The sequence below is a fragment of the Perognathus longimembris genome, chromosome 8 (assembly GCF_023159225.1).
Source record: "Perognathus longimembris pacificus isolate PPM17 chromosome 8, ASM2315922v1, whole genome shotgun sequence".
In the NCBI taxonomy this organism is placed as follows: domain Eukaryota; kingdom Metazoa; phylum Chordata; class Mammalia; order Rodentia; family Heteromyidae; genus Perognathus; species Perognathus longimembris.
Window position 1 is genome coordinate 25439605 of NC_063168.1, and position 15163 is coordinate 25454767.

The following is a 15163-nucleotide window of genomic DNA, read 5'->3' on the forward strand; positions in this document are numbered from 1 at the left end:
GCCATCATGGCTGGTTGAGGGGTCTTGACTCTGTTCTGGTGACACTTTCAGAAATGAAACACATCAAGGTGTCTTGGTGGGGGACACCTTGAAGAGGGCTTAGATTCCTAGTTTTTCATTGTGACATTTTCACACATGTATCAAATGTATCCCAAACAATGTTTACCCCCTCTATCACTCTCCCCCACCCCTCCCCTTCTTAAAACAATTGAACAGGTTTCACTATTTTATTTTCATACATGCAAATCAACTACATGGACTACATTCATCTTCATTCACTTGCTGTTAGGCCTTCTTGATCTCATTGGTACCCACTCCCATCCAAGCCTGTTTTACTTTCTTATCTATCTCTCCCTCCCTCCTCTCCCCCCCCCTTTTTAATTGCTTCAAGGGATTTCGCTATGGTATCCAAATTTTGGTATATGGACAGTAAGTGTACAAATTCAGAGCATGGGGGAGGGGAGACTATTTGGAAGAGGACAAAGTTACTGACCAAGACCAGGCATAGTGATTTCTGTCTTTAATCCCAACTACTTGGGAGGCAGGGATAGGAACTTTGCAGTTTGAGGCCAACGTGGGCAAAAAGTTAGTGAAACCCCACCTTAAAGGCAAAGCTGGGCAAGGTGGTTTAGGTCCTGGTTTATGCCTGTCCACAGTCAGTCCTGGGGAAAAGGGAGACTATCTGAAAAATAATTGAAGCAAAAAGTCCAAAGGTAGGGTTCATATAGTAGAGCATTTGCCTAGCAAGCATATAGCCCTGAGTTCAAATCCCAGTACTACCTCAAAAATAGTAACAATAAAGCTACTAGTCAAACATCAACTTTTTTCTCTAATCTAGTGACTTTCCTCATCCTCAAAATCCTGTCAACACATTATGTATAATGTATCCACTCTGTCACTCTCATCAAACTGCTCTCTGTCCCCAGAAAACCAGACCCAGGCACTTCATGACAACTGTGAGGTTGAGGGTCAGGCGCTTCCCTAAATCACATGTAGTACCCAGACTTCCATCAGGTTGGGTGCTCAGACCAAGAGGAGACTCAGGCACTGCTGTGTCAACAGCATAGCTCATGGACTGCACTTGTCAGCAATCCATGTCCCAGCAGGCGGCAGCTATATGGCGTTCCCACAGTGGAGGCAGGAAGGGTAGACACTGCAGGGTGACAAGCTAGCCACTTCCTCAAGTCAACTGAGGACTTCTGGCTCCCCAGATGGCACCAGCCAGTCTGTGGAGAAGTTCATGCCTCTCTTCCTGTGTCTTTGGGAAATTGAGAAGGGACAGTGGAGCATGAGGACTGACCATGGGGTGTTAGCAGGGAGGTTCCCGTTCATTTTTGTCTGCTCCTGTCCCGTAGAAGGAAGATCCACAGGCCCAACAGAGACATTTTTATTCCAAGCCAAGTTGGCAGAAAACTAACTCCGCTGAAGAGTGAATGGAAGCCTCTGGAAGAGGCTGGATCTAGAGACACAGCTCGCACAGTTAAGTCTAAACATGAAATGAGACCAGCTTACAAGATAGAAAAAGAAATAAATCTTCAGAGTGCTTTAATGGCTGGGAATCCAGCTCTGGCCCCAACTGGACTCCAGGGAAATCCGAGAACAAACCGGATGGCAGGAACTTCCCGGGTCTTTGTATTCCTTGTGAAGTCCCTGGAGTCTTTGGTGAAGCTGTGCTGTTCTTTATATAGTAGGTAAAAATTACTATCTATAAAGCTCTTACAGAAAGATACACTTGTTTGGAGACAGAAGGGACAGTCAAGGAAAGAGAGCAAGTTTAGAGAGAAACACATGTGATAACCGTCACAAGGGACTAGGAAGCATAATGCCCTGCTCATTCAGTGAGACTTTCTGGGGGACCTGCAGCCTCCCAGGCCTGTGCTGGCAGCAGAAGGGTTAATAGGGGAAGGTCAAGGGCTCTGTCCTGAGGAGTCATTGATCCCGCTGGGTTACATAAAGCAAACATGTTCAAGAGGGTTAAATAAAAAGACAAGTCAAGAAATAACAAAAGGCCAATGAACAAGCCCTAGAGAACAGGTTGGGTTCAAGGGCCTTTAGAGGTGGAGAGGAGTCCAGCATGCAGGCAGGAGTAGACCCCTCAGCTCTGGGCAGCCTTGGCTCCAGCCAAGCCCATGGACTTCTTGCAGACCCAGGGATAGGACGCACTGCAGCTTATGTCATTCCACTTCTTCTGAACTTGAACGCAGTCTTCCCTCTCTCCGTTCGCATGTAGCCAGTTGTCGGGCTGATTTCTGTCCCAAAACCTGGGAACAACACAACTTTATTCTTGCTAGACAGAGCAAGTGTCCCTTCCTTTGCATTGGCAAAAGGAGCTGACAGCACAATGATGTGGATCCTTCATCCCTTATTGGCCCTGAGATGGGGACAGGGTGAGGGCCAGCAGAACTCTGAAAGTGGTTCACCGAGGCTGCCCTTAGTTATTGAAGATCTGGGCCAGAAAGAAACCTATGATGCTGCAAGCCCCACCACAGAATTCACACTCAGAGACCGTCCAGTGAGGGTAGAGGCCCTTGGGATCTGTTAAAGTAGGGCATAGGGTAGAAAGCAAAGATTACACACACACACACACACACACACACACACACACACACACAGCAGCTGGATATTGTAGCATACACCTAAAGGCACAGCACAGGGGATCCACAAGCTGAAAGATCACAAGTTTAAGACTAGCCTGCATCACATAGCCAGTTCAAAGCCAGCCTGGACTACTTAGTGAGACCTTCCCTCAAAAAAAAAAAACAAAACCCCAAAGAACAAAAAAACAAAACAAAACAGAGCAAAAAGACCCACCAACAGACTGTCGGCCATAGGACCGATCCTTTCCTCGTGGCTCTCTGAGGGAAATCACACTCACAAGACATGGTTTTCACCACATACACATCACACATGCATCATGTACCACACACACCACACACATTACACATGCATCATGCATCATATCCATCACACAGCATACTCCACACACATCACACATCATACACCACAAATACCACACATGCACCACACACAAACACACTACATGCATATCACACATTATATACCACACATACACATCATACACCACACACACCGCATGCAACACTAATACTCACTGAGCTTGGACACATACACACAAGACAGAGATACATGAGAATGTAGCCAGGCCCACCAAGACAGTTTAGCATGTGGACTCACCCCTTGCTCCCTGCGCTGTTGAATGGTGTCCCGTCCACCCAGTACCAGGAGCCCTCACTGCCCTTGTCAGTGAGGCCAATCCAGTGGTGTGCAGGACTTGTGAAACGTACCACGAAGGCCTGTGGAGAAGAGGCAGGACTGTTTATGTGTGCCAGTAGCTGGCTCTCAAAGCTGTCTTTTCACTAGTACTGGGACATGAAGCCTACTCCTCTGCAGGAACTAGGCCATGGCCTTTCCTTTCTGTTTTGTTGAGACCTAGGGCAACAGCCACATCTCTTCCCCCCGCCTCTGCCCCCCACAGGAGAAGCCCAGATTCTCCCATACTGATTATCCACAAAAAGCTTCTGTTCTTGAGGAGGAGTATAGCTTTACTGGGAAAAGATGCATTTGGGGGTTGAGAGTATGGCACAGTGGTTCTTGTCTAGCATTCATGCAGTTCTGGCTTCAGTCCCTAGTACAACCAAACAAGAAAAAAAAAAAAGGAGGGAAGAAGTGTTTTACAAAACAATATAACCTGCACTGACCCTATAATACTAGCTTGATGAACTTCAAGGAGTGGACTATTCTACAAGTTAATTGGACCAAAAGCTATTGCAACCCTTGTTAATAACCTGGCCGGTTCTGGTAGAGATCTTTGACCCTTATCAGATAATAGATGGCTTTCCTGGGATATTGCTTATGATGGTCCTCAAATATGGAGGAGTACTTCAGCTCTCCAGAGGGCTCAGGTCTCCTGCTCCTGTCCCCTCCATAGCCATTGGGCTAGCTGACACATTCATACTGACAGCCAGAAAGGAAGCCTGCCAGGAAATCCAGGGCACAGAAAGGATTCACATTCCCAAGCAGTCACTTGGTACCGATTTTCTCTGCCCTCCTTCCCCTCCCACTCACCTCTGCCGATACCTGGGCCTCTTCCTTCATCATTGAGCACGTGCAAGTTACTGTCAAGCTTCCACCTCCAGTACAAAGTGCTCCTTGGAGCTCAAGAAATATTAAAAAATCCCACCTGACTTGGAGACTTGGAGGTCTCCTCAGCCACAGCACTGAAAGGATGAGAACTAAAGCACCCAGATCTCTAATCATACCCCCTCACCCACATCCCACACCTGCTCCTCCTGAGAGGTCACCGATGCCAAGTGTGCTCCCTGGGACACACAGAACTTCTCAGCCTCTTGCCAAGACTTCTTCTCTTGAGAAAAGTAATACAAGCTTCCCTTGTGGGCCTTCCAGCCTTCCAAGGCTAGCTGGAGGAGTTGACCTGGAACAAAGATTGTGGGAAGAGAGAATTAGGAGCAGATAGTGGGTGACCCAGCCCTGACCTTTCTGACCCAGAGCTAGCCACTGAGGTTCAGGAGCCCAGGCCATTCCTGAAGCACGGTGCTCCAGCACAAGGCCAGGAGGCTGCAGCCCCATCTCACTACACAATCCTGCAAGCAGCTCTCCAGGCAGCCAGGCATATATTGTAGTGGCTCTCGCCTGTAATTCTAGCTACTCAGAAGGCTGAGATCTGAGGATCACAGCAAAAGATAGCCTGAGAAGAAATGTCCAAGAAACTCTTATGTCTAATTAACCAGCAAAAAGCCAGAGTGGAGGCGTGGCTATCCTTAAGTGAAAAAGGTAAGCAATGCATGAAGCCCTGAGTTCAAGTCCCACTACTGACCAAAAACTTTTAAAAGGAATAGATGCATATTGTAAAGTAATCAAAGGGTATTGATGCAGTAAAATTTGCTTTTTGTAGCATGTCTATAATTAGACTGGGTTACAGTATAATTTGAGCTTCATGCTATGATTTCATTCAAACTGAGAACCCCATTGCTGGAGCCCGTCTTCTATCCTTTCAGCCTTCACCTCATGAAGTTGCCCCCCTTCCCCAGGCTGTCTCATGTCCATGCCTCTGAACTTACCATTCTCTTATGCTATTGCTTGGCAAACACCAACTAATGCTTCAAGACTCCGTTCAAAAGCCATCAACTCAATAAGGTATCATCTGATGCTTTTTCATGAAAGATATATCTCTCTCTCTCTACACACACACACACACACACACACACACACACACACACACACACTTCCTTCAGAAAATTCTTCAGTTTTGCCCCTGCTTCACCCTGATTCCCAGGACCAGTTTCTCACGCCTTACCTCTTACACCTGTCTTCTATACAAGTCTGCTATACTAGCCTGAAAGCTTGGAAAAACTAAAGGACACATTTTATTCATTTTTCTTCCCCAGCACTTGATAGGACTTCAATAAAATGTCAGATGAGTGCATGAACACAGAGCACTTTATAAAAATGCTCTTATTATGTGCCTTATTAGGGCTTGAATTCAGAGCCTCACTTGTTTTTTTGTTTTTGTTTTTGTTTTTTTGCTCAAGGCTGGTGCTTTACCACTTGAGCCATGCCTCCAAACTTCTGGCTTCCGGCTGGTTTATTGGAGATAAGAATCTCACAAATAAGCTGGGCACTGGTGGCTCACATCTGTAATTCTAGCTACTCAAGAGGCTGAGATCTGAGGATCGCAGTTTGAAGCCAGCAAGAAAGTCCATGGGACTCTCACCTCCAATTAATCACAGAACAAACTGGAGGTGGTGCTGTGGCTCAAGTGGTGCTAGTCTTGAGCAAAAGGAACCCAGGAACAGTACCCAGGCACAAAGTTCAAGCCCCAGGACCAGCAAATAATAGTAATAATTACAATAATATGTATTAATATTATGAAAGGGGTGGATTGGGAAAGATAGGTGAGAATGTTGAAAAGGGTAACATTGATCAAAATGCCTTGTATTCATAAGCTGCTTTGTCAAATGGCAACTCCTGTATACAACTACTTAAAGATTTTTTGTGTGTTTGCAGGTCCTAGGGTTTGAACTCAGGCACTATCCCTGAGGTTTTGTGCTCAAGGCTAGTGTTCTACCACTTGAGCCACAGCTTCACTTCCAGAATTTTTGGTAGCAAATTTGAGATAAAAGAATCTCATGGGCTTTCCTGCCTGGGCTAGTTTTGAACCTTCATCCTCAGATCTCAGCCTCGTAAGTAGCTAGAATTATGGGCATAAGCTAATGGTGCCTGGCCTAAAATGCTTTACATATCACCTCATTTGGTCTTAACTGTGAAACAAATATTATTGTCTCCACTTTGAAGATGAGGAGAGTAAAGCTCAGAGTTCGTAAGCAATTTATTCACCATTTCTTTCTTCCTTTTTGTTTTTCGGTACTGGGGCTTGAATTCAGTGCCTTGAGCTCTTGCTTGGCTTGCTTGCTTGACCCTCACACTACCACTTCAATCATATCTCCAGGCCAGCTTTTTGTTCATTAATTGGAGATGGAGTTTCCTGGACTCTTCTATCTAGGTTGGCTTTGAACCTCACTCCTCTTGATCTCAGCCTCCCAAGTAGCTAGGATGACAATCATTAACCTCTAGCCCTCAAGTAGTACGTTCACCATTTCTGATGGTAGGAAGTCAGTGTCTAGCCCATAAGTCCACACAATCCTTATTTCAAATCCCCATCATATGCAGTTGGTTTCCCATGTTCCTATGCCATCACCACCACTGCCTGTTTCATTGGGTTTAGTCCCATGTCAAGCCCTCTTCTTCTCCCCAGAGATAGACATGTTAAGCAAAGGAGCTGAAGGGACAAAAATCTCTAGCCTCTGCCCTCAGGACCCCTCCCCATCGGAACCCCTCCCTGTCACTTACTCTGGCTCCTTAGCTGCTCCTGCAAAACATCAGTCACGTGGAGGTTTCCCAGGTGACTCTGCTCCTCCTGGATCTTGCTAATGAGAGCTGTGGTGTTCTTCAAATCCTCCTTTAACCTCTGCATCTCAGCATTGGTATTCTGCAGATTGCTCTCTAACATCTGGGCCTGGGAATTTAAGGCTGAAACATCTTTCATTCTTGTTTGTATGGTCTGTATCTCTTTGCTGGCATTTCTCAGCTTACTATTTAGTAATTGAATTTGGGAGTTTAAGGTACTGGTGTCTTCTAGTTTTGCTTTTATCCCTTGGACCTGAGCATCTGCCTTCTCCAGGCGGCTGTTAACTATTTGCATCTGTGCAGTAACAGATGCCAATTCTGTTTTTAACAAGTTTATTTCAGGACCAGCCTTTTCTAAGTGACTTTTCAGTTCCTGGGTCTCAGCTCTGGTGTTGTCTAACCTGACTTTGACAAGGGTCTGGGTCTGGTTGTTTAGAGCATTTGCCTTTTGCAGATTTCCTTTTAACCTCTGAATCGCAGCCTGAGCTTCTTCCAAACTACTTCTTAAAACCTGGTCTTGGGTCTTTAATTCATTGATACTACCCAGATGGCCTTTCAAAGCATGGATTTCAGCATTTGCATTCTCTAAACTACTATTTGCCCACTGGGCCTGGCCATTTGTCACTTCCAATTGAGCCTTCAATGTCTGAATCTCAGCATAGGCACTCTTCAAGTCTCTGCTCAACATGTGGAGCTCAGTGCTGGTGCTCTCTGAGCTGTTTTTTAAGAAACTCTGCATTTGAGAAGTTATAGAATTTGCCTTTTCCAGATCTCCTTTCAGCCTCTGGATCTCCCCATCAGTCACCTCCAAGGAACTTCTTAGCACCTGTGTCTGAAAACTCCAGACACTAGCATCCTTCAGAGCACCTTTTGCCATCTGGATGTCAGCACTGGCATTTCCCAGATGACCCTCGAGCACTTGGACTTGAGCACTGACATTGTCCACTCTGCACTTCAACATCTGGATCTCTGTGTGCCAGGAACTGGAATTCTCCATGTGGTCTTTGAATGTCAGGATAGCAGCTTCCACACCTGCCACCCCGTCAATGGAATGGTGATCTGTGGGGAGGAAACAGACAAGGCAACCAAAGAGACTCATTATGTAGGTGAGATTGTAAGGGCCAATCAGAATGTTCTTCCAGGTTCCCAGAGAGTGAGCTGGATGATCATTGCATTCACCCAGACCCTGGGTCCACATGAGAATATAAGCCAAAAACCAAAGTAAATGAAGACCTACCTAGCTGTCATAGATGAATGAAAGGATAGAAAGGATTACTCTAAACTAGCCAATGAGAATCATATGATGACATATCTGAATTCTTTTTTATTGTAACTACTCAAGTAGTAACTATGTATATTGTAAGCTCTTAAAAGTTTAATTCTACTGAGATTTGGGGGCTGGGAATATGGCCTAGTAGTAAAGTGCTTACACTTACCTTGTATGCATGAAGCCCTGGGTTTGATTCCTCAGCACCACTTATATAGAAAAAGGTGGAAGTGGCATTGTAGCTCAAGTGGCAGAGTGCTAGCCTTGAGCAAAAAGAAGCCAGGGACAGTGCTCAGGCCCTGAGTTCAAGCCCCAGGACTGGCAAAGAAGCAAAAACATACTGAGATTTTGCCACTGATGGGTTATTATGAAGAGTTAGATATTAATAAAGCCCCAAATAAGTTCTATAAAGCTATAAAACTGGTGTACATCAAGCATGAATCCTATGAATTTACCATTATTACCTCCTAAACATATGTAGACCGATAACACAAACTTTCTGCTCACAAAATCCCATGCAAGGAATGGAGGGAGGCAGAAAAAAAATTTTTTTCCTAGAAGGAAGTATTGTGTTTAGTCCACAGGTTCAGGAAGGAGACATGCCATTAAAATGACACTGGACCTCTGCTGGAATTGTTTTATAAAGAGTCAGTGTTACATGGAGCAAAGAGTCCTACAGAACAGTTCAGGGTCCTTACTACCACCACCCACTCTGGCCCTGCTGGTATCCTTGGCTTCCCTCATGAACTAGGATCCAATCTTAGACATTCATGGTCACCTCACCACAGAAGTAGAAGGAAGAACCTTCTGGACTACTCATGTGCTATTCCTCACATTCCACCCACATTCCACCCAGGTGTGCAAGCTCACATGGTCTTTGAAGGTGTGGAAGGGTCAAAGATTCTACCTTACAAAATAAATACAGACAGATGAATGCAATAGGATGGAGAATCTAGAAGTGCAGCCATACAAATACAGACAAGGGTAATTCATGAAGAAAAGATAATCTTTTCAACAAACAGTGCCAAAACAATAGGATGTCTACATACAAAAGAAAAACAAAATCATTTTTCTATCCCTCACATGACTACAAAAATTTCTGAATGTGAACTCAAAAACCTAAACAATTTCCAGAAGAAAGCAAAAAGGGACATCTTTGAGACTTTGAATTGGGCAAATTTTCTCAGATACAAGACCAAAAGCATAATCCGTTCCAGAAAAAAAAAAAGAAATGATAGGGGCCAAGGGTATATACCTCAGTGGGAAAGCACATACTTACTATGGACAAGGCCCTGGGCTCAATCCTCAGTACCAAGACAAAAAAGACAAATATATTTTAGCAAAATTAAAATCTTGTTAAGAGGCAGAGAAATCAAATCACAAATAGAGAAAATATTTGCAAACCACATGACTGGTTAAAGATTTTAAAAGAGTGAATATTATATGGTCCCTTTTATATGGAATGTAAGGAAAAGCAAATTTTCTTTAGTTACCACATTGAAGTGAGTGGTGACCTGGGATTGAAAGAGGTGGGAGAGGGAGAAACCACAAAGAACCACAGGGCCACAAGTAAACTCTGGCAGAGGGCAATGATACTATCCCTTACCCTCACATGGTGATGGTTTCATGACCACAAGCACACATCAAAATTTACCAGACCATATGCTTTAAAGATGGGTGTTATAAATTATACATACATACATACATACATACATACAATGTATTTTCTTTCTTTCTTTCTTTTTTGGCTATTTTGGGACCTGAACTCAGGGCCTAAGCTTTTTTGCTCAAGGTTACCATTCTACCACTTTGAGCTACAGTGCCACTTCTGGTTTTCTGGTAGTTAATAATTAGAGATTAGAGTCTCATGGACTGTCATGTCCAGGTTGGCTTCAAACATCAACCCTCAGATCTCAGCCTCCTGAGTAGCTAGGATTACAGGCGTCAGCCACTGGCACCCAGACTATTTTTCATTTTTGTTTTTCAAAAAAATGACCATTTTAAATACCTGTAGAAAACTAAAGTTAGGTCCTTATATATCACCCTGCACCATAATCAATTCCACATGGATCAAATACCTTGAGATAAAAGCAGATACTCTGGAAATATTACAGGATGGAATAGGAGGAACACTAGGGCTCCTTGGCACAGGTCAAAATTTTCCTAATGTAGACCCAGAAACAATAAATCAAAGAAAGGTTGGACAACTGAAATTGCATGAAACTGCAGAGTTTCTGCATGGCAAAGGACATAGCTAGCAAGATAAATAGAAAGCCCACAGATTGGGAGAAGATCTTCACTAGCCATAGAACAGGAAAGGGCCTCATATCTAAAATATACTTAGCACTCAAAAAATTAAGTCCCCCAAAACAAATCCTCAAAGAAACATTAATAGTACGGACAAGGCCCTGGGCCTTCATAAGTTGGCTAAAGACTTAAAGAGAGACTTCTCTGAAGAGGCAATAAGAATGGCCAATAAACACATGAAGAAATGTTCAACATCTCTGACCATAAAAGAAATACAAATCAAAACAACATTGAGATTCCATCTCACTCCAGTTAGAATGTCCATTATTAGGAAAACTAATAACAACAGATGCTGGCAGGGATGTGGCCAAAAGGGAAGGCTACTACACTTGTTGGTGGGAGTGTAAACTTGTTCACCCACTCTGGAAAGCAGTATGGAGGAACCTCAGAAGACTAAACATAGAGCTCCCCTATGACCCAGCAACCCCACTTGTGTGACTTTACCCAAAGGATCACAAACAAGTCCACACTAAAGCTACTAGCACAACCATATGCCTTGTAGCATTATTTACAAGAGCTAAGATATGGATGCCCCTCAGTAGATAAATGGATCATGAAAATGTGGTATGTACACACAATGGAATTCTATGCTTCCATCAGAAAGAATGGCATTGCCCCATTCATAAGGAAATGGAAAAACTTGGAAAAAAATCATACTAAGTGAAGTAAGCCAGACCCAAAGAAACATAGACTCTATGTTTTCTCTCATTGGTAATAATTAGTATATGTCTAGGATAGTCCTAGCAAAGGATCATAATAGCTCAGTAGCTATGTACATATGAACACATAAGATGATGCTAAGCAAAACGAACTCCAAGATAGGGCAACCAGAAGTTTTACATTGTTGTTATTTTTAATGTACTATGTGAAATTATTTCTTTTTTCTTTCATTTATCTTCCTTATGGTTTATCCCCTTGTTGTCACTGTATTTGATTTTGGTACCCTGAGTACTGTATATATGTTTAATCTGAATTAAGGAAGGGAAGGGGAACATCAAAATGGTGAGACAAAGGATAAAAGGCGAACAAATGCAACAGCAATTCCCACAAGACAATATGTTGGACATCAATGGTACAACTCTGGAGAAGGGGGGGGGTGATTGGGAAGGAAAAAATGAAGGAGGAAGTAACAAATTTGAAAGGAAATGCACTCACTATCTTATGTATGTAACTGTAACCCCTGTACATCACCTTGACAATAAAATTAAATTTTTAAAAATGACTGCTTTTCTGATGAGGGGCATGGAACCCATTCAGAGATCTGGGGGAATTAGAAGAGAAGCTAGTCCCAGTATCTACAGTGTTCAATGCCCCAGGTCCCTCCCAGCCCCCAGCTCCCCTTGGCTTCTCACCTTTGGGTCTTTCCATGGAAAACTGTCCAATATTGTTGTCTTCCAGAGACATGACTTGACGCTCTTGGGAGAGAGGATCTTTCTTCCGTTCAGGGCTTTGTGGCTGTAGGGCTGAAATACCCCATTCCTGGGTTAGTGCCATCCTCAGCCCTAAGCTGGGAAAACAGGATGCCCTATACCATCTAGGGTATCAAAAGGAAGAAGATAGCAGCAAGGACACATGGAGTTTCCTTCACAAACCTCAATTATTGGGAGGCTTCCCTTGCACAGTGGCCTCTCTCTGCTGCAGTGTGGGCCAACAGTAGCTTTGGAATGATCCTTTGGGGAACAGAGGGAGTCAGAGAGAATGTGCATCTAGTACCCCATGGGTCTTGTACAGGAACAAGGAGAGAGAGTCAGTAGAGGTCAGGACATTTGAGAACTCACCCACCACGAAGAGAGCTATCAAACAGGAGATCACAATCCCAGTCATGCACACCAAGGCAATCTGAACAAGTCTCGGCATCCTGGGGGCTGCAGATGCCACTGATGTGGGGCTTAGTTCTGTAGAGGAGAAGCCAGAGTCCAGGATGAGAGAAGGACGGGGACAGTTGGCCTGTGTGACCCAGGATCCTGGTCTATCTAGTGGGGACGAGAACACCTGCCACTCTTCTCATACAGGTGGCAGTGATCTGGAATCACTCTGGTGTTCACCAAATTCAACTGTGAGTCATGGTAGCAGTCCAAAGGCCAAGAATGCAGCCAAGATCCTAAAACTCAAACTCTCAAGAAGGCAGTGGTGGTACTCGGAGCACAAACCCTGGTTGTAGAAAGCCACAGAAATGTGGTTTGAACGAAAGAAGAAAAGTAAGGAAAGAGAGATGAAGGAGGGAGGGTGGATGTTTGACACAAGACAAAGGCACCAAACAGGATCCCAGACCTGAATCTTGGAGCCACTCCTAGCCATGAACTCTGGCTAAGGCAAGAGTCACAGCTCCTGGGGCTACAGTGCTGATACCCACACAATGACAGTCCTGGAGCTTCCTATTAGGCCCAAATGCAGCCATTAATGTTCTGAAAAAGGCCATTCCTGAACCTTCTTGAGATTTGGTAGTGTTAGAAGACACACAAGGAAAACCACTAATGGTAGCTTCTGGAGTTCCAGAGGCCTCCATGGGCTCAGCTCATGTGCAGAGCTGGAATTCAAACCCAGATCCATCTAAATTCAAAGCCTTTTCTCCTGCCAGGTTACTTACTGACCCCAGTAAAAGGGGTCTAGAAAGATTTTCTGCAGACACTGGGACTGCCCACTCACATTCTGTGCAGGTGAAGGACTACCTGAGTGGGGGGTGGGGGGTTCCCAGGACAGGGAGATAGGCAAGCTAGGCCATGAGTTTTCTTACCTGGGGGATGCAAGGAAACACACTGGTTGTCTGTGCAGAAATGGGCTGTGTCACCATTTATCTCTAAGTCCCTCATCTTCCAAAACTACCATCAGTCACTGGCCTGTAAAAGGATGGTCCTGAAAGCTGAGAATGAGAGCAGAGCTGCGATACCTCAGATTTATAAGCTCCTGATGAGGTCATGACCACTTCACAGTTCTGCCTCCCTCTCTATTGACTCGGCAGAAACCCAAACCAGTGCAACCCTTCCCCTCCTGAGGTGAAGCCTGGTGGTCAGCCCTGGGTCCGAGTCTCTTCCTCTTCCCAATAGCACTTCCTCAGAGTCCCACACACTGCTTCCAAGTAACAAACTCCCTTGATCTCTGGGGGTCAACTTGGGAAGGGGCATAACGCAGTTCTATGGAGAAAATATTCTGTGACTGCATCTGACCCTTGCTCTTAGTCCCAGTTCCTCTGAAGTAAAAGGCTAACAAATTAAATAGTCAGTGTGCAGAGGAGGAGGTGGAGGCAAGGAGGGTAGGTGACTCTGCTCATTGAGAATCTCATAGCCGGATTACAGGAAAGGACCTCAGGTAGCCTTAAAAAAGTTTTTGTCTTTGTCCTGTGGCCTAGAGCTCTACCAACCCTCTTTCCTGAATGACAGGAGTGTCTTTTGTTGTTAGTGAAATGGCTCAAGTGCCCTAGACAGTTTAGGGTGGCAGCTAGTCCCAGAAAGGCCAAAGTGATTGGACAGTGGAACTTAAATCAACTCACCCTCACTCCTTATTCTCAGATGTCTGGGAGATGAGAGGAGAGGAAATGAGTTTATAAAAACTCAAAAAATGAAGCTGCAGACATAGTGGCACAGACCTGTCGTCCCACCTGCTCAGGAGGCACAGGTAGAAGGAACAAGATCTGAGGCTGGAACCCAGGCAAAATTATGAGCCCTTACTTGAAAAATAACTGAAGCAAAAAAGGATCGGAGTTAGGACTTAAGTGGTAGAGTGTCCATCTAGCAAGAATGAGGCCCTGAGTTTAAACAGTGAGGGCTGGGGAAGGGGGACTATTCTAAAGAAGTATACCTGCAGAGCTTCCAGGCTGGTAATACATATGTGTGCAGGGTGGGTTCCACTATGATTCCACAAAGATAGGCTCTTGTGCTCAGGACCCCTCTGGACTTTGCTCTATATCCTTCTGGTTGATATTATTCTTTAGAATAAACTCTAATGTCAATCTAGTAGTTTCCTGAATTTTGTGAGTTGTTCTAGTGAAGCATCAAAAATGAAGTGGCATCAGGGGACCCTCCAGATTTGTCGTTAGCCAGGCAGACGTGTTGGTTCCTGGCAACACTTCTTGTCACAGCTTCTGAAGTAGGAGCAGTCTTGTAATACAGAGCCCTTAAGCTGTGAGAATTGTGTTATAACTCAAGGGGTCAGTGTCAGAGGTCAGTAGAATTGCTGGATGCCCAGCTGGTGTCTGGAAGTACTGTCACATTTGAGGTCAGAAGTACTGTCAGAAAATACTAAGCCGGGCCCACCTTGATCCGAGATCTCAGCTCTAACAGATTGGATCTAAGCCACTGAGATATTAAAGTTCTCAGACTAATTTTAAAATAAAATAATAAAAACCGGTAGCTAAGACTGGTCCCAATGCGTTCATTTTCAATGAGATCTATAACTTCCTTTCAGGATAAATACTGCTTCAGGGGTTCCTGCTGCTTGATGGGTCTAAAATTAGGAGAAAGAGAAGTGAGGCATCTCAGTGGATGGTGCCTCAGAGCTGTGCACGCACCCCCACTAAGGGAATAAATAGCTGAACAGTATCCCCCCTAGCCAGCCAAGGCTCCCCTCCCAAAATCAGTTCTGGAAAGGCAGGCAGGTCTTTTTTTTTTAATTTTTATTAATTAAATTTTGTTGACAAGGTGTTGTGCA

General features: G+C 44.5%; 1 protein-coding gene across 1 annotated transcript; it reads right to left on the bottom strand.

Annotated features, from left to right (window-relative positions):
• Window positions 1–2095: 2095 nt before the first annotated feature.
• On the bottom strand, window positions 2096–13329 carry Clec4f (C-type lectin domain family 4 member F). Its single transcript, XM_048352210.1, has 6 exons — window positions 13254–13329; window positions 12298–12414; window positions 6889–8004; window positions 4302–4453; window positions 3196–3314; window positions 2096–2261 (listed from the first exon to the last, which is right to left on the bottom strand). The coding sequence occupies exons 1-6, from the start codon at window positions 13327–13329 to the stop codon at window positions 2096–2098; spliced, it is 1746 nt and encodes a 581-aa protein (XP_048208167.1).
• Window positions 13330–15163: the final 1834 nt, after the last annotated feature.